Genomic DNA, 19803 nt, shown 5'->3' with positions numbered 1-19803 from the left:
CACACACACACATAGCTATTTGTGCACACAGCTACAAGAGGGACACAAAAGACATACAGTATGTCAGAGTGCACAAATGCTTAACTTTTTGCAAAGCCTATGTTGCCAATGCATAGAAGCACTGCCAGTACCTATCCTGCATAGTTCCATTGCTGGCATAACTAAACTGGGGGTTGGGACATGATCATAGCCTTTGACAGAGCAGAATCTCATGATTATGATTAACGTAGCTGCCACATATGATCAGCTATTTTGTTGAAGATATTTCTAAAAAAATTAATAAAAGGAGGAGGAATGAGGGGAAAAAAGTCATAGGGCATAAGAATAGATGAGCAAGAGGTAAAAAGAGACAGAGGGGTAGAGGTAACTGCAGAGATGAGAGCAAGAGGGGGATTTACTATCACTCACATGTTGCGCTCGATCATTCCCTCTTTTGTGAAGTGGACAATGAGAGCCAGGGGTACAGGGCTTAAAAAGGTACGCATGCTGTTACAGCCAGCAACCCTGGAGAGACAGCAGACAACACAGAGGTATCAGAAAAAACTTGGGAATTATTTATTTATTTAACTTGTATTTACTGCACTGCCAGGAAGTCCCACATTTCTTTTGAGGGGTTAAAAGGCAAATCTCAACTAAAAACTTGTTTTTTGAAGAGCAACAAGAACTACAAAGGATATGAAGTGGAGATCTTTCTTTCTCATGCTGCAGAAACGATCTGGGAGAGTTTCCTGTAACTTCACAACAGTGAATAGTAATGTCAGACACATCTGGGATTCAGATCTAATTGGTCTAAAATTGGACGTTTTTGGAAAATTGGGGGTTTTTTCAAGGTTTGCATTGAGGAGTACAGGAGTTGAAATCAGCGGTTTGCTGGCTTGGTGACAGAGTGCAACAGTGCTGACAGCTCATTTGTCTAACATTGGAAGATCAGTTTGTGGTGCATGTAGGGGAATTAGTGGTGAACAATGGCTCTGAACTGCCAGATAAGCAAGCTTATTGTCAGATAATTGTTTGGGTAAAGTTCTTTGCTGGCTACATGTATAACCAATTTGGCATTTTGGTTTTAAAGGATGAATATTAGTGCCTTTCATTAGAAAAGTGGGGATTTGTTAGTATTTCTAAAACAAAAAATACTATAAAAGCTGTGCTTTTAAACTGTTTGAGAGATTGAGCATCACATTCTGTTAGGGGGGGGACAAAGGTCTGACACATCTACTTATTTTGAAAAACTTTAGTGAGCAGCTTCAAAAACATTCATGTTTAATATTGTAAGCTCTTTCCCACAATGACCACTTCAGTCATTATGTTTGGGATTAGAGGGCGGTATGGAAGTGTTTTCTTCAACTGTCATGATCCATAATGGAGTAATAGAACTTTTCTAAACATATATTGTACATAGATTTTTCATTAAGCGTTTGTTGTACCCAATGACAGAAAGTTTGCTTGATAAACACAATAAAGTGCTTCTTAAGCAGATTTCAAATTAAGAGTTTCCACTAAAGATTTCCAAGGATAACCTCAGCCCTGTCCACTCTACCCTGACCAGTACCTGAATGTGTTTCGGAGGACGGTGCTGGCTCTGACTGATCCACCATGCTGTACACTTTAGCAGGAGGAGGCACACTCTGCGGTGTGGCCGCCCTCGTGCTTCTCATCGTTTCTACGGCAACGGACTTCTGGATGCAGTACCGATACTCAGGGAGCTCAGCCAATCAGGGGCTTTGGAGGTTCTGCATTAACCACAAATGCCACGTCCACACCATCACTGTAGGTGAGTGTTTGAGAAGCTACCTGTTAACGCTACCATGACAAGGACTTAAACTGCCAGCATGTAATATTTTGTAATTATAGCTGTAAATCCTGCCACAGGAAGAACACTGATTTATAGAATCTGATTAAATCCAACATCTTAATAATCAATTACCCAATAAAAATGAAATCAGAGCAATCAATTACGTACCTGTTATCCGGAACCATTGGGTGCTTGAGCCAGTCCCAGCCGAGACCCGGGGTACACCAATCTATCACAGGGCTGAGAGACAAACAAACACTCACATTCACACCCATTTGTAATTTAGAGTCAACAATTAGTCCAACCCCAATCTGCATGTCTCTGTGTGGGAAGAAGCTAAAGTGCCCATAGAAAACCCGTAGACACAGGGAGAACATGGAAAGGCCACAGGTTCAAATGGGATTCAGACCCAGAACCTTTTTGCTGTGAGGCAACAACGCTAACCACCACATCACCCAAGATTCATACAAAATTCATAATAGAGTCATAGAGCATGCTGGCAGTTTTGTGTTATCTAAAATATCAGTATTTTCTGTTAAAGTGTAACCATTTTTGTTGAAGTATTAAGAGCCAGTATTTGTTGATGTGTATGTGGTCCTGACCTTTCTGTGCCCAGCCTTCTGGGATGCCACACGGGCCTTCATGTTACTGGCGGTGCTGAGCTGTTTCGCAGGCGTGGTGCTCGGCCTGAGCGCCTTCACTAACGGCAACAAGAGCAGGAGGGTCCGTACAGGCGGCATCGCCCTGATCCTGTCAGGTAACACACACAGTGTCAAGGGTGACCTGGTGCTGAGACAGGCTGTGCTGTCATTTTTAGCCAGATCATGGAAACATGCCGCTTAGCGTATTATTATTGTTAGCGACTGTTTTGAACTTGTCTGACTTTTTCCTCATCTGTTCTCAGGTTTTCTTGCTTTGCTGGCTTTGGCAATTTACACCGGTGTGACTGTCACTTTCTTTGGCAAACGCTTTTTGGACTGGCGCTTCTCCTGGTCCTATATCATTGGCTGGGTGGCCATCATTCTGGCTTTCGCAGCAGGTATTTGTTGTAACATTACTTTTAATTCTAGGAGTATGGTTGCATTTACTGTAGGTTAGTGAATTTCAAGCACAGCAACAAATGTCAGTAGCCTTGATAGGAGGTTGATGTGAAAACACAAACTTTGTGACTTCAGTGAGTTATCTGTGAGCTATAACTTCTCAAGTTCTTCTCTTGACAGGAAATTGAAATTGTGAACAGCTTTTTTTTTTTAAAAAACTGTTTCTTTTTAAACATTTAAAGATGTTTAACTTATCAAAGCAGGAAATGACTATATGTCATTTCATGGATTTCTATCATTTTCCTTTAGGTGTGTTTCATCTCTGTGCTTACCAGAGAACCTCTGCAGAACCCGCTCCTTCAACTAACCCAGACAACTGAACAAAGTATATGCACTGTTGCAACAATGGGTGTCGCTGCTGCTTTTAAGTACATAGAATGGAATAAATAGAAATCAGAGGCTGCTGTGTGGTTTCAGTGTTCACTCTTAGTTCTTTGACTCCATTTTTTTTTAAAAATTTTTAATTTTTTAAAACATCTTACCTTTTTCAGTTGCTGGCAGACGAGTAGATTTGGGTGGTCCTTTATCCAGTGGTTCCCAAGGTGTCACATCAAAGATCACCAGGCGCTAGAAACCTAGAAACCATAATTTGCTAGGCCATTTTATATCAAGAACATCTATTCAAAATGTCTAATTATAGAAGAAACAAGTGAGAAACATTTTTACCATAATGCTATTTTCTAATTTCACTTCATGAAACAACATTCACTGAGTCTGCTGTAACAAAGACCTCTGATAACACCATCTATGTATTTTGTTGAGAATCAAATATCCACATTCTCTTTTGCCACTAGATGGCGTTATACACATTTTTGCTGTAGGGGCTCACAAAAATGGGTCATCTTAGTTGTGTTTCAGATTAGGTAATGTGACACCAGGTGACTGTGTTTTTTCCATTGCTGTTTTTTTTGTTTTAAATTCTGTTCATCCTGCATTGACCAGCTCAGGTATGAGCACCTGCACGTCAATGAGGCAGTGTTTACAACAAATAAACTGTAACCCTAACCAAGAGCTTGGGTATTGAAGAAAACATTTCTCATTGTCCCATCCTTGTGGCACCGTAAGTGTTGAGTTTGGAGTCGCTGTAGATTTGTTCAGTTTAGTAAACGGATGAAGATGAAAGGATGAAAGGAAAAATATTTTCAACAAACCTATAGAGAGTCTATTTACCTTTGACTTCTACATGTTACATCAATTTAATTTGTGATTGATTAAAATCCTCAATTCAAATTTAGATATTCAGAAACCTTTAGGGTTTGGTCTAACCATGGGCAATCTTTACAGAAAAGGGGGGGGGGGTATCTCATATTAAACCTTCCACATGCTTTCCATTCCAAAGATTAAAGTTCATTTTGCATTCCAGCAGGTCATGTGTTAGAACTGTCAAGGTCAAATCAAATATACAGAACATTATTTCACAACATTTGATTTATTGAACAATAGCAAAGCCATCTCACAGAGACTACTCTGAATTACACTGAATGCAAATAAATATATATATATATATCTATATATGTAAAGAACAATGGTAGAATTAAGCACATTAACTTCAGGTACAAAATTATTTACAACACTTTGAATAGTGCAAAGTCACAAATACTGCCCTCATCATTGAGATTCTTGCATTGATTCCGTTAGAGGACAGGGGATGCGTGCTGCCCCCTCCTGGGGGACTACAAGAACTGACAGTACTGTATATGGCAAAACAAACATGAATGTGACTCTTCTGAATCAGGTTGGAGAAGAAGTGAATTCACTCTCTAAACCCCATTAAACCACATTGCACAACAAAGGTGATGCAGAATAGTTGAAATGCGGTGTGATATGCATCGTCAGGTTACTCTAAAAGTTGTAAGAGGGGGAAAAAAGAAAGAAAAAAAAAAGAAAGCATTCAGAAGTTGAATAGTTACATCAATTAGTAAAGTCAAGTGAAGTACATTTGACATACCCTCAAAACCCAGAATGTGGGCAACATAAGAACTATACTTTGAAATGACAAGGAAACAACCTAAAACCATGTGACAGTTAGTCCCCTGAGTGAAAATTTGAAAAAGGTCTTAGCACCGTTGGATACTACAGGACACCAGATTTACCTTGTCTTTTTTTTTTTTTTTTTTAAAACTCATTCCAATCATACAGTCATGGACTGCAAGTCACAACACATTTAAAGTGCACTCACTCATTCAAGCTGATCCTTTCACTCTCATTTGTTTTTTTTGTTTTTTTTCTTTACAAGCGCCATTTAAAAACACCATACTCATAAATTACAGTTTACCATGCATAATCTTTTTTTTTTTTTTTTTTGCATATTGAAATTTCTTTTTGGGACCACTTGTTTTGCTGTTGAACACTTGGAACTTACAGCAATTGTGGTTTTAAAATCTCCTCTTGGGGTGATGAGCGAGAATGCATATAGTTATCAGTCGAGTGTCGATACTGCAGACACATGCATGAACAGGAGAAATACATTATCAGTGCTACTTTGAATGAGCTGAAAATGCTAGAAATGCCACTTGGTCTTCAACAGGCCTATCAAAGGAGAATGAAATTTGGATTTTTAACACAATGTGGTCACCTGAAGCAGACAGATTTCTGATAACCGAAGTCATAGAAAAGTCGTACACAAAAACATAAACATCTTTAAGACAACCTCCTCACATTCTATTATACTAAACACTTGTGCATTGATGATGCATTCATCCAGCAGAGACTGGAGGGAAAATAACCTCTGAGCATTGATCATTAAACAGGTTTAAATCATGCCAAAGACGAGGAAAGTAACACTGCAATCACCGCTGATTGGAGAAAGAGAGAAAGGATAAGACCATCAAGAGAGTATCAAGCCTCTGTGGGCTGTGGCTTAGAGGTTTTCGGCCCCACCAGCATTTTAACCCGCAGCTGATTAGACATAAGGACCATTCAGAGAGAAGTACCCATGCTGGGTAAATAAGAGATAGAAAATTAAAAATAATCTCTGTGCACTCATGCAAAAGATGTGCACTGTGTGCATCTTTGGCTATGCATAGTACCATTTCTCCGATGTTGAGGTGCAATAAAAAGCTCTACAGCAGGCTAATGGTGATTGGTATAGCCCTGTTCAGACTGCATGCACAGGGAGAAGGAAATGTATGAAGGACAGGAGATAACAAGTTCAGAACTAAATAGTTTCCATCAGGAAATGCCAGAGTGGCACCTTGCTAAGTTGGAGCCATGTGGCTTTGGTTTGAACGACATACATGCTGCACCCAGGCAGTGTGTATGCATTTTGGCTCGGCTCTCTGGTACTATGTTGTGGTATGTCCTTTTGTTTACTGCACTAGGAGGAAGTATAGCCCTTCAAATGATCAAGTTGTCTTGGAAATTGCACACTTGAAACACTCTCCACTGAGCCATCAACACAGGCCATGTTGGGAGCACAGTCTGAGTACATTAAAGTTCTCCCACTGGGCACTGCTGGGAAGAGGCAGAAATAATCCTCCAATCACCAGTCAACCAATCTCTCCTTCAGTCAGAGTGTTATGTGTCTTGGTGGTACCTATGAAAAGAAAAGGAAACCATGTGACAGGACTATTAAACTAAACACACCTAATCATATTACAGTATTTTGCGACTTGACAGCTAGGCTACACCTATTACAGGAATTCTTTTCTCCTGTTTCCTAGAAAGAGAACAAAGCCAACTATGCAATAGGAGATTAAAAATGGACACTGGCAACTCCAGCTTTTCAATCTCGTTGGCAAGCACCTATATAATATAATAAAACAACTAAAATTAAGAGGATGGCTTCTTACCCGCTTTGTAAGGTAAACTCAGGCAGTGCTCCTAAGGATGTTAGCTGTTCCTCCAGAGCCACGATACGCAAACCAATATAGCCCGAAGACAGCAGCAACAGCAGAACCCTGTAGTAAAAAAAACATATACAAGTCACATTTATCCTGTTTAACTATGATAAAGGTTAATGTTATCAGTTTATAGGCAGTACATGGAGAGAAGCACTGGGTTAACGTATATTTTTATAGGCCATTTAAACTGGCACGAAAAGGTTTCCATGTCCAATCACCAAGAATTGAAATCAATAAACTGCACTGCCAATAAACAGTTACAGTTTACAACACTCAAACTGAAGGTCTGATTATTGTGAGCCCACAGAAAATGAGACTTGGACTTCATTTTATTGGGTTAAAATACGGTTTTAAAGGATGGTGCACATTGCTTATGGCAGCAATCAAAAACTGTGTTTGCAAAACACACAAAGTTGCAAAGCTCAAATTTTCTATTACTTCCTTAAGTCCTATAAGATCAGGTATTACCAGCGTGTAACTACCAGGACAGGTTTTTATAATTAACCATTTCATTCCAGGCATGGGACTTCAGTGAGAAGTTTAGAGTGGGACATAGCAAAATAAAGCATTTGATGAAAAACATTGGACATTAAGAAGCAGGGGCTACTCACAAAATCAAGTAAATGAAGAGTAGAGTGTTGAGCGTGCTAACCTCCCTCTGAACCAGCAGGGACTTGGCTTTTTCTGTCACATTCCAAACCCAAGATCCACCTAAAACAGGAAAATGAAATGTAAGCACAGCATTATCGTCAAAGCTTCTGAGTTTCATTTATCTAGAGTACTATGCATATATCACAAACAGCTGCAGAGAAAATTAAACCATAGTATGAGCAAACAGAAAAACTACCCTGGCATTATGAAATCATTTAGTTTCAAAACAAAGTAAAGTTTGAAATATAGTTATCTCTATATTAGCACTTAGGGCCACATTAATTGGCACTCCATGTGCATGCATGCGTGTGTGTCTGTATTACCTGACATGGAGAGCTCCTCTGAAGATGAGCTATCACTCTGCTGTATGTGCAGGTTCCTAAGGACATTTCCATTAGGCACTATCTCTGCAGGAGAACGAGATAGAGCAAACAAAACTTCAACTTGAAGAAAGCAAAAAACAAAAATCATGGTTACTTATAAATATTTACATTCCTCTATCAGATGAGGACCATTCTCGTTACATGTAAGGTTTGTTGTATTAACTATTTGCTGCTAAGCCTGTAAATGTAATGTATAGGATTACAAATTGGTGTGACCCTCTTACCTCTGTGTGGTCTATGCAAAGACCGGTCCTGTAAAGACTGAGTCTCAGAGCCATCAAATTGATCCAAGCTGTCATCCAGACTGGACTGGCTAGAGTTCTGTCAATATAAGACACAAAGGACTTTAATCATAGACATAAGTTGTTCAGACATGTCTGGTCTATCCCATGACTCAGGCATATTCAAACCTAATTTATATGAGCTTAAACAGATACTGTATTTAATCCTAGATTATCCCCACACACCCCCTTTAAAAATGTGATCGCTGGACTCCAATGTTTGATTTTTTTTTTTCTTTCTTAAATAAAGAAAAATACTTTACCACAAGTTTGCTCTTGTCGAAGCTGTTCTCAGCTGAGGAGAAAACAGGGCTGCTGTTTGTGCTGCCATCCTGTAACAGAGAGATATTTAGATATTATCAGGGATGCTGACCACTCATTTGAAAAGTTGCTTTTTTCTTCCTTTTTTTTTTTTTTTTTTTTTTAAACTAGAGATATTTTGTAATGGGAAATGTACGGTGTTGCAATACATTTACACTCACAGCTAAGTACTTGAAACAATGTACTTTTATGCTCTGTGTAATCCAGGATGGTTGTATCAACACGTTTCATAAGTTCACAATGTTACTGCAATGTAGTAGTTGGGATCATGTACAATTTCACAGGCATTTCCATCAACTGCTGAGTGCTTGAATTTCTGAACAGCCTGTAACATCTGAACTGAACAACTCACCTCTAATTGCGGACAGACTGAACGCAGCAGCTGATAACATGATTCTCTGTTCCGCAGTGAAACAAACAGGTACTGAACAATGACGGGGGGGAAAAAAAAAAAAAAGCAGAAATATTAATCATTTGTCCTGACAGTAAACTTGAACGACACATTAAACATAGTTACTGATTAGATTATATCAAAAGTTCAATGTAACTAACTTAGGCTTACATTTGACTTTGGACTTGTCAAGTGATTAAACAGACTGAATGACCTATCAAGTGTTATTCAGTGGCTGTGTGAGAAGGGTGGACGGGAACTGACCTTGTCTCCTTCTGTGGTGCGGATGGACAAGGCATTGGGTACCAACAAAGCTGTGTTCTGCTTCTTCACTATGTGAATGCAGGAAACGGGAATCACTACCTGTAAGAGCACACAGCCACACACAGGAAGATCAGACTGTGAAATCAGTCAACTCAAACAATATGGCAAAGAGATGAGCTGCTACCTACCTTGGTGTCCTTGAGGAGAACTGAGGAGTAGAAACAAGCATGAGTGTCTGTGATGTACAGGCGACCATGGTAGGGCACTTCTTTCTGCAGGGCACAGATGTATGCTAGGAGAGGAGGGCAGCACAAACGGTTAACTACAGTTCCGTCATTAATTAAGTCACAGGTGACTTCTTTTCATTTGTTTCCTTACCATGTAATAAGTCTTCACTCTCAGGAATGTCTGGAAACAACCGGTGGAATGTCTTGTTGTGTTTCATGAAACTCTAAAAAACAAACAAAAAAAAAAAAAAAAAACTTACATTGATTCAACAGTTTCAAGTGCAGCTTTCAATAAATGTGCTGGTCCAGTTTTATGCCAGATGCCCATTCACCAAAATAAAACATCAACTTCAACATTTAAAGTACCAAAAAAAAAAAAAACTATTACTTCATGTTTAAACAAAATTCAAGTGGACTTACACTTTGTGTGCCTGTACTTTCAGTCTTCTCAAAGCCTCTGTCGACATCAAACGTCTGCGACCTACAGTGGAAAAAAAAAAATATATATATATATATATATATATATATATATATATATATAGAGTACTATATTTGTTTTGTGATAAGATTTTTCCTCTGATAATTAAGTTTTCTTGTAGTGAGAGTCCATCAGTGTGGCCATCATGTGCATTGTACATTTTTTTCAGGGACTTTTTCTTAATTATCTAAGCATGGTGTTTCCAGGTACTGACACTGACACAGAGGAAAGAACTGAGATGAAGACTGTGTCTTGATATCACACCAACAAATATCACAAGGCTATATTGAACACTTGAATCATGTGAGAAGACAGTCAGTTCATTCGTGACACCAGTGTGTGTCACGAATGAACAGCAGCAGAGACGTGGGTCAGGTCTTGTGATGCATGTTCAAAATAGCTGCAAATGTCTACTACATGGAATCAGGAATTCATGCATTTTAAACTGTTACCTACCCTCCTTTTGCACACCTACAGACTAATATTTTCCCCCACACTGAGTCATTACTTTGCAGATGTTAGTGTCAGAAGAACTTCAAAAACTGAAGTGTGAAATTAATGCAATCTTGTGGTCCATCAGAAAACACATTTGTGTTTTACAGAAACATGGCTCGTGCTCGTGCTGGCAAGAATTATATTTAACAGTATTTAAGATCATTAGGGCTTTATTTTCAGAGATGTTGAGTCCCTCCGCCAAGACTATACACATATAAAGATAGTCCTACCTGATGAGGGTTTTGTGCTGATGCTGGCCTTCGAGTTGGGCCGCCTCCAGACTCAAGGATTTCCTGGTCTCTGACTTTTTGATGCTGCCATTGCTTAAGCTGCTCCTGCTTTTCTTCACTTTGGCTGGCAGCCCGCCACCACTGCTCTCCACAGGATAGCTGCTGCACAAGGAGGGGGCAAACACATTTTACAATCTCTTTTATATGTACAAACAGTGAACATATAGAATTTATTGTAAGGACATAACAGAGCGCAATTACTCATAATTTCAGCACAATGTGACTTTCAGAAGTAAAATTAAAAAAAAAAAAAAAAAAAAAAAAAAAAAAAAAAAAAATTTAAAAGTACAAAACATGAATCAATACACAGCCACAGACATTTCACAGGAAGCTAAGATAAAATTCAACCACTGATGATTAGATGGCGTAAACAGGCCAACGGTGAGAAAACAAAACTAGAGAGGGAAAAAAAAAAAAAAAAAAAACATCGTGCAAATGCTTCTGAAGTTCCTAAAAAGATGCTTGCAACAAACTTCTGTACTCAAATGAGTGTAGCCAGAAATAAAGAACTGCACACTTAAATATTTGACATTTCACATAAATTCTGGTTTGAGATTTGGTTACTTGAGTAACTAAAGTCACAATTTCTACAAAAAATAAATAAAAGCCTTTGTGATGACGGCACTGTCATTTGGCAGATGGATGGTCTTATCTTTATGATGTGCTGGGAAAGGTTACTGTTTTCCCCAATCACAAATCAAGTTTTATTGATATACACTGTATCAGCACTCTGGCTGTGACTGTCCAATAACACCTCCCTGCTGCTTTACAAGGTGATCGGTGTAGGTTCAGGTTCTAAAACTAACAAGCCTCAGCAAACATGTCATCTCAATAATTAAAAAAACACCTTTCCTGTAAACGGAAGGTTGCAGATTTACTAGTCAATGAGCTCTGTAAAAGCCATGGTCTATATGGTCTATCCTTGACCACGACACTATGGACTGAATTCTGACGACAAATTTAAACCTGTAAACTGTAGAGACGACACAGGGCAAATATGAAACTACACAAAACAACTTGACTGTTAAAGCCAACATTCTCCAGGCAAAAAAAAGGAAAGGAAAGAAAAAAAAAAAAAAAAAAAAGAAACACCACCTTACCTGGTAAATTTAAATCGCTTTGATGAACGAAAACTCATATACCTACTGACAGTAGGCATTTTCCCTTTCTTTTTGAGAAAAAAAAAAACAAACTCTTCTCCCAATAAGCTATACTCCCTAGCCTCAAGCCATCAGGCAAAGTAAAAAAAAAAAGAAAAGAAAATAATACAGCAAACAGGAAAAAAAGACTTTTCTAGTCCTTATAGTTCTCTAAATGCGTAATTCAAGAAGAGTCTTTTCACTAGTTAATACCTGGTCCTCCCCACATCCTGTCAGAAAAAAAAAAAAAAAAAATCTGCCGTTGTGTTGCTATATAAATGTGCTGGTAAAGAGGAAGCCACTTTGTGTTGAGAATGGTGTGACACTCCGTAGTAGCTGACGTCAAACACAGCCACTCCCCCAGAGCCAAACATGCATGAAACGAACAGTACAGTCTCTCACTCACTCTCACACACACAACACAACACAACACAACACAACACAACACAACACAACACAACACAACACAACACAACACACACAAAGACTGGGCAGAGCACAACACAAGCAGTGACATGTTTAAGAAACCAAGGCCCATTCTATAAAGTCTTTCACTGAAAAGAATTATCTAATAGCACAATCCTGTCTTGTTGGGATTTGTTCTGGCAGAGCAAAACAGGACCAGATTTTTTTTTTCCCTTTAATAAACAACACCTTTATGTGTGAGAAAGTAAAATATCTCTTCGGAGGTCAAACTGGCCCATCTCTCCCAGAGTAGGAGTGGTGCATAATCCCCATCTCCCTTCAGGCATTGAGCAGTAACAAGGATGTATAGGAAGAACAACCTAGAATGTCTTCCTTTAAATCTCTCAGTATGTAATCATTTTAAAAGAAGTCATTGAAAAAAAAACAAAAAAAAAACCATCACACATAAGGTATGTACAGTGCTGCACAGTACTTGACAAGAAAACATTTTTTCACAATAGATTACTAACTGATTCTGTGCTACTTCCTTTTAACCTGGCAGTAACCTGTCTCACAACGGAAACATATGATCACCTGGTTAAGTGGGGTAAAGGTCAGAGAGACGAAGACAAAAACATGAAATGCAGCTTTAGTTTGGTGCCTCCCCTTTAATTAGTCTTAAATAGCTATTAAATGGGAACTAGCAACACCTACAAAGCTGTAAATACATTCAGGAGATGTTTTCCAGTAAGTATAGTGGGATCTAGTTACATTCTTCAAAGTCATAAAAGCTTAAAACCTGTTTTTAAATGTTTAGTTATTAACCAGGTTAAATATAACCCCACTGTGGTTAACAGCTTGTAAATTTCTCTACTCCAGGTACTTCAGTAATCTGCTGAATAATACATATATAAAAATATGTCCTTTTATTATATGTATTCAAAAATGTAAACACTTAAATAACATAAATAGCTATTATAGTTTGAGGCAAGTTTGCAGTGCCTCCAGTTTACACTCAGACAGGACTGAGAACAATTTCATAATGCCAGCTGAATCATTGACCACGGATATGCGTGTGTCCATGTATGCTCACCTGATCTATTCCATAAAACACAGGATTACAGCAAGAGGGCAATACAGACAGCATTCAAACACCATCAACTGCTAAAATTTCACAACTCCCTCCCTCTACTTGGGTCTAACCGTGATGGGGTCAGGTTAAAGCTGCTTCCTATAACACTCAGGAAACCATCAGTATAGATCAGATGTTTCAGCAGGATGCGCTTTACATTTATGTATGCAGTCTATGTGAAAACACGAAAACACAAAAATCCCCACAAAACCTAAAACAAAAAGGGTTGCAATTTTCCCCACAGACACTGAAAATTTTGAAAATTCTTTGGCATTATTGTCACTGTGAAGCCCCTATATTACTTTAGCAGATGTTTGTGTGAAAAGTACATTTAATGACAAGATTCTCAAGCCTGTCTCAGTTAAAGTATTAAAAGTGTTCAAGGCCAAAGCCATCACGTGTGGACAGTTGCGTGATAGCAGCTGCAGTAAAGAAAAAAAAAAAACAAAACACTTGTAATGAAATGACCTATATACAGCATAAGGTGGTGTTACCTAATTACCATTTACAAAGCAGGAGGTGGCCTACCAGAAATGGGTGTTTAATGTCCAGACAGAGGCCTTGACCTCTGACTTACTTTTTTGTTGGACCACTATGTTATGCTGCCTGACAAAAATCAATGTGCTGGGCCTGACATTTCCAAACAAGCATATCAAATTAAATGGATGGGCACAAGGTTTCATGGGCATGTATATCTGGACTAGCTCCAGAGTACAATTTGTCTCGGACATATTCTGGGACATAGAAGTTACTTACAAACACAGAGTGCGAGCCATTTCTTAATCTTTTAGTATTCTCTAATGATATCAGCCAAATCCCCTAACAGCTAATTGCACTGCCAGTTGACTACTGCTATGCTACTATAGTTTACTGGGAAAACATAAAACATGCCAGCCTAATCACAAAAATAACTTATCTGAAGCACCAACATGAGAATTGGCAAACATATAGTTTCACAACCTCAGTGTTTCCCCACAGGCAGGTGGGAAAAGAAATGAAGCCCGTCTTAGTTTTAAAATGAATGGAGAACATAACCAAACAACAGACTAACTCGTCAACTCAGACAGCCCTGCCTTATCCGAGACAGTTTGAGAAGCAAAAGAGAGAGACCAGAAGCTTGCCTTACCTTCCCAGATCCACAGAATACTGAGAATCAACCAAAGCATCCTGGTGGATCAACAAGCGCTTGCATCTTTCCATGACCAACAAATATTTCCTTTCTGCTGTCTCCTAAAGCTTCCAGCCAGCAGTGGGTTGAGGCAGCTGAATGACGGACGTTTGCACTTAGAACCCCAGCACGACAGCCAAATCGAAAGGGTGTAAAGGTCTTGTTTTACTGTAATGTATTTAAGCACCACAGAGCTCAACATGAAGACAGAGCCAGAAATGCCCAGCAGGAAAAGGGATGAGAAAGAGCAAAGAAAAAAAAAAAAACAGGCATTGGGTTTTAAAATGCCCTCCCAAGCTTTTTCCTTTCTGAAGCAGTCTCAGCCTGTGTTGTTGTGCAAACTGTTAACAGTAGGAGGTAGATGGTGGGAATGTGGGGGTGAAAAAAACACCACCACGTTTTTCTCAGTTTAGAAGGCCCAACATCAACATTCAATAGCCTATTCTCAACAACAACAATGAGATGGCTTTTAAAGCAGCAAGCGACTGTGCAAGACAATAGTTACCTCATGCTCTTTGTGAAGGATGCAAATTGGGCCATCACACACACACACACACAAGACTTTTTGTGTTCAAAGGGAAAAAACAGAAAAGCTCAGAATCAACAGGCTATTTCTACACCTATAACATCACATGACATCCAGGAATTTACAGCACATAGGTCAAAAATGCACTTTTGACCTCAGTCCTAACTTATCTACAATATATTACCTCATTTCCTCTACTCTCACAACACCACCTGCCATGTTTTCACTAAGAACCTCTTGGCGTTGAGCTGGAGGATGAACACTGCAGGACACCTATGTTATAATTAGATTTTACCTAACTCAACACGACACAGGTCTGTTTCTGAAAGCCCTTGATCCTGACACTTGAATTCTGACTCATCTAGGAATTGAAACATTGATGTCAAAGGCTCAACAGGGCAACAGGTCATCATTTAACCTTGCTATTCTTGATCACACAGTCACTACCTAAATCTCTGCAGAGACAGAACAAACATATTACAACAATTGTTTTAAAAAGGCCATTTTTTGTGGCTCTGCAAATTAGTTACAGAAAATAGTGTAGAGACGGGACAAATTTGCATCTTAACAGTTACATGGACATGATATTTCATGATTCTTCAACACAAAATCAAAATACATTGCGAGTGTACATATGGTAGGAGCTTTTCTATTAGCCATCGTGCTTGTCACTATCTATAGATAAGACTTGTGCAGTGTTTGTCAGGAAATGCAAGGGACTTTGAATAACCATGTTCCTCTGTTCCTTAAATGAGTACACTCACCACAGTAACAAGACATCATTCCTGTCATTTGACAACTAACCTAATTATCATCATCCAAAACAGTTTGATAAATTGTTTTGCTGGGCTGTTCTATGTTAGAAGTACAAGTGTGACACTGGTGTGACTGTATGTTTAAATTAAGTGTAAACCAGCACTAACTGAAGTGGCAGATGATTTTTCCAGCACAGGACATTCTGGTTAGCAAAGTACTCCTCAGAGTATTGGGCTATGATGCTTTCATTTGCTTTCCTGAGATGAGAAATGATCCCAGGACTCCTACTGCACACGTCAGCCATACGTCATCTGCAGTGTTTGCATGCTCAAGACAAAAACACTTCTATAAAGAAAGCTTATGCCGAAGGTTTCCCACATCAGTGTTACTGCTGTGACAACACAAGACCCTGGTTCAGATGTGAGGCACTACAAATTTTTAGATTTATGAAATCAGCAGAGAATTTGCAGATCCAGAGTGTGTGACAGCACCATCTTCTGGAGATCTGAATTCTTGTCACATGATCAGATGATTCCCCTCCACTCAAATAGAAAATGGTTTATTCCAAAGCAGGACAACAAACTACTGCAGCTGTGCTTTACTGAGACAAATGGCACAGTTAAGACATTTACTAACCAGACTTAAAAACCAAGCACATCACCTGAGAGTCATTATCTGACACAATCTAATTTTAAGACAGTGTAATATAACAATTAAAGTGCTGCTCTGATTTAATTATGCCAGCCAGATAAAAAAAAATACTACTGGGTGACAGCTAAGTTTGATTGATTACCAAAAATAAATAAAAAAATTCAAATAATTAAAGACAACCCAAAATATTATGCTGCTTTGGACTGAAAGGGATTATGCGTCTGCGTGCATGTGTGTGTTTGTTAGCTTCAGCAGAGCAGTCAGGCAGGGCAAAGAAGTGTGGCAATGGTCATAGCATACAGTTCGTGGCACCCTGCCAGGGCTCAATCTGCAGGAACACTGCGTGTGTATGTGTGTGCCAACTGGAACTGAGAGTGTCTGTGTGTACTGCATAACTGAATAGGTGTGTGTGTCTAAGTGGGAAGTCATGTGGCCCTGCACACGCATCCTCTCCCTCCATTTCCTCTGTGCTAACCGGCCACAGAGACTGAGAGGGTCTTTGTTCAAAGCAACTCAGAAAGGTCTGTGACTGTGAATCTCACCTGACTGTGGCAGGGTGGGTGGGTGGATAGGTGGACTTTATTCCTGCCAGAGCTGGGAAATTCTACTGTTACAGCAGCATAGTACACCCAGTAAAATTGTAAAGTAAAAGTAGGCCACTCTACTGTGATAAAGAGAGATCGGATTTAACCTACAGTGCAGGTTTTGTTGTTCTCAGCTCCACAGAACAGGCATACTGAAATGTACTTTTATCAAAGCTATTTCAAGTAAAAAAAATTAACTGCATATCCACTTGCAATTCTAAAAATCTGATACAAGCCAATTTACACATTAAATACCATCTAACTTAAAATAACTCAAATAACAGAACAGGACATCATGGGCAAAGTGTAAGAGGGAAATTGGGGAATCTACAGCAGGTCAGTGATTAGTAAATGAGCTCTCTCACTTTCACATTCATATTCCCACAAAAAAAAAAAAACTATCAAATGCATCGTATTTATAGCGCAAATAAACTGCAGTCTGGTGGTAGAGGAACAACTGAGCAGGTGGGAGAGGACTACATTTTTGAAATGTCTGAAATTAGACTGATCTCTGTCAACTACATTAGTGTTGGGGAAATTCACCAGGTTACTGTCAGTACCAAAATGAGTAACTACTCAAAACAAGATAACCTTTACACTTGGCTCTTTAACACAGGCAGAGGTTTTGTCATTAGCACTAGACTGACAGAAGCAACACATAAGTTCAAATGTGACCTCCTGGTTAGTATGCAACCCTTCATTTAATCATAACCAGTCCCATAGAAGTGGTTTTCATCCTGCAACTTCAGCTTTCTGTCTATGACTGCAGCACATCTCATAATTTAGACCTACATGTCTCTCCCTGCCCATACCCGCAACAAAGCTGTCCTGGGAGCATCTTCCTGGAGCCGACAGGACGCCTGCAAAGCTGCCACACCCAGCCTATTCCAGTCTCCTCCATCTCAACAAGCTTTGCAGCTACACCAGGTTCTTCCCTACTTATAAACTAGATAACTTGTATTTTTCTGACTGCGAGTGTTGCAAATGTGTAAGCAAAGCAACTCACAATGAGGTTGGCATGGTTTTCACCATGTGGAATATTCATTTAAAGCCTTCAACTACTTGGCAAAACATTTTATTTGCATTTTTGCCTTTGGTTATGAAGATTTAAGTAAATACAGAAAAATCACACAAGAAGACTGGCGTATTTTTGTATTTATATGGTCAGAGATTTACTGTGTCTGTGTGCGTTGTGGAAACTTATAATCACCCCACATACCATTTTACAGATACACCACTGCTATGCTGATAGCAAGCAGGTCATGCCTGATTATCAGGGCTCTTGTACTCCACCAAATGGCTATCTATGAAGAGGAAAGTGAGAGGCAAAGCTCAGAAGACAACATTGAGATGCAGGGAGCATTTATGTAACACTATGTACCACCTGGGGTCAGCTTACATCAGTTAAAAATTGTCTTTTCTGAGAAAACAGACTTGCTTCTCTTTATGTGCCATGTTCCCATGTACTGTATGTCCCCAGGGGTACAGGGAAACAGAATATCGGTTTGCACATTTAAAAGTTGTGGGTCAATGCATCTCTGCATCTCTGCCACAGGAACAACAACTAGTGAGGCCAATCTGACCCACATACGCCAGTGGATGCAGTCATGATTTCTAGACAGAAAGCAAGGGCAAGATTAAGAACATACCAGATCTGGGCTAACACCAGCCCTCTTTTTTTTTTTTTTTTTTTTTTGAACCACTCTTCTTCATGTAAAGATGTTGGTTTACAGTTTCCCCTCTGAGATCAATACATTTGTTTGAGTCTTGAATCTTGTTTATGCTGCACTGAATAGATGAGCCATCAGTTACTGGAAATGAGTTAAATAAAATAAATAAATAAAACTCCCTGCCCTGTGTCTGTATAAACACCTCACAGAAGCCTAACATTAACAAGATATAGTGACTTGACAATCCTCATCCACTGACATATTCCCTTTGTAAATGTCATCATTCAACTAACAAGCGATGACTTTTTACCACAGAAAAACATTTCCCTTAAACACACCAAAGGTGTCAGGTGCTCAGGTCATCTATCTGTGACAAAATATGAAACATTATTACGATAACACTAACGTCAGTGCAAAGATTTAAGACGTATAACAATCGCCTATAATTTAACACAGAGGCCAGAAATGACTGTTTTAATCTGTAACTGCAGTGTCCGCATGTGTAGCTGATTTTGTCAATATAATGCTAAGGTATGCTAACGCTAAAGTTAATTAAATGCCAGCACCATTGAGCCAGGCTAGCATGATAGCAACAGCTACTCACTAGCTGGGTGATAACGTTTAAATGCTGATCTCCTCCTGTCATAAATGTCTTGCTAAGCACATAACGTTACTTCCCAAGCAGTAAAATTAAATTTCAGTCATGCTGGACAGGTTGCTGTAAGCACACAAGCGCTAGAGTTAAGTGTTAGCATCCACCGTGGCGGTGATGCTCACCGGCAGATAGCGGTCCAAGCTGGACCGTCCATCCGACTCACCTCTCTTTCATGAAATGCTTGATTCTGACGATGGCTTTCTCGTCGATCTTCCTCAGGAAGGTTTTCAATCTTTCTCTCTTGTTTTCAAGCATTCTTCCCTCAGTCAGTGGTGGTGGGTTCGTGAAGAAATGACACTCCACGCCAAAACTCCACCGTCCCTGTTTGGCTTCTGCTTTTTTTTTCCTTTACTTCATCTATGGCTGATTAAGATAATGAGCTTAAATCGGACCAAGTCACCCCACCAATCAGCGTCGGTGACGACTTGGTGAAAAGCGGTCATGTCAGACAGGTTGTCCAATCACAGGGGAGCTGGGTTGCACCGGACCGCCCATTACCGAATTTGGTAGTCGGGTTGTCCCACTCTTTAAATGAAGGGAAGGTACAGTCTGTGTTATAGTCATTGCTGTGTGGTCCTTTTAATATCTAATTTACATATCAT

General features: G+C 39.3%; 2 protein-coding genes across 6 annotated transcripts; one reads left to right on the top strand and one right to left on the bottom strand.

Moving 5' to 3' along the window:
- The first annotated feature begins 1593 nt into the window (after positions 1-1593).
- lim2.2 (lens intrinsic membrane protein 2.2) lies at positions 1594-3212 on the top strand. The gene is made up of 4 exons (XM_026323335.1): positions 1594-1771; positions 2409-2549; positions 2697-2831; positions 3142-3212. The coding sequence occupies exons 1-4, from the start codon at positions 1594-1596 to the stop codon at positions 3210-3212; spliced, it is 525 nt and encodes a 174-aa protein (XP_026179120.1).
- A 1751-nt stretch (positions 3213-4963) lies between these two features.
- Positions 4964-19553, bottom strand: LOC113139799 (GRAM domain-containing protein 2B). 5 transcript variants are annotated; one of them, XM_026323330.2, is made up of 13 exons: positions 19365-19553; positions 10456-10617; positions 9673-9733; positions 9404-9476; positions 9214-9317; positions 9026-9124; positions 8723-8794; positions 8313-8381; positions 7993-8089; positions 7709-7792; positions 7346-7445; positions 6684-6791; positions 4964-6427 (listed from the first exon to the last, which is right to left on the bottom strand). In XM_026323330.2, exons 1-13 carry the CDS (start codon positions 19454-19456, stop codon positions 6409-6411), a joined length of 1140 nt encoding a protein of 379 aa, XP_026179115.1. In that variant the 5' UTR covers positions 19457-19553; the 3' UTR covers positions 4964-6408. The 5 variants fall into 5 exon arrangements, with proteins under 5 accessions (XP_026179115.1, XP_026179116.1, XP_026179117.1 ...); XM_026323331.2 differs by having other exon boundaries at positions 10456-10614; XM_026323332.2 differs by lacking the exon at positions 19365-19553 and adding an exon at positions 14318-14427.
- Between the last annotated feature and the right edge of the window lie 250 nt (positions 19554-19803).

Source organism: Mastacembelus armatus, chromosome 4 (genome assembly GCF_900324485.2).
Source record: "Mastacembelus armatus chromosome 4, fMasArm1.2, whole genome shotgun sequence".
NCBI classification, from domain to species: domain Eukaryota; kingdom Metazoa; phylum Chordata; class Actinopteri; order Synbranchiformes; family Mastacembelidae; genus Mastacembelus; species Mastacembelus armatus.
The sequence above is the reverse complement of the archived record's forward strand: the minus strand, read 5'-3'. Positions and strand labels throughout refer to the sequence as shown.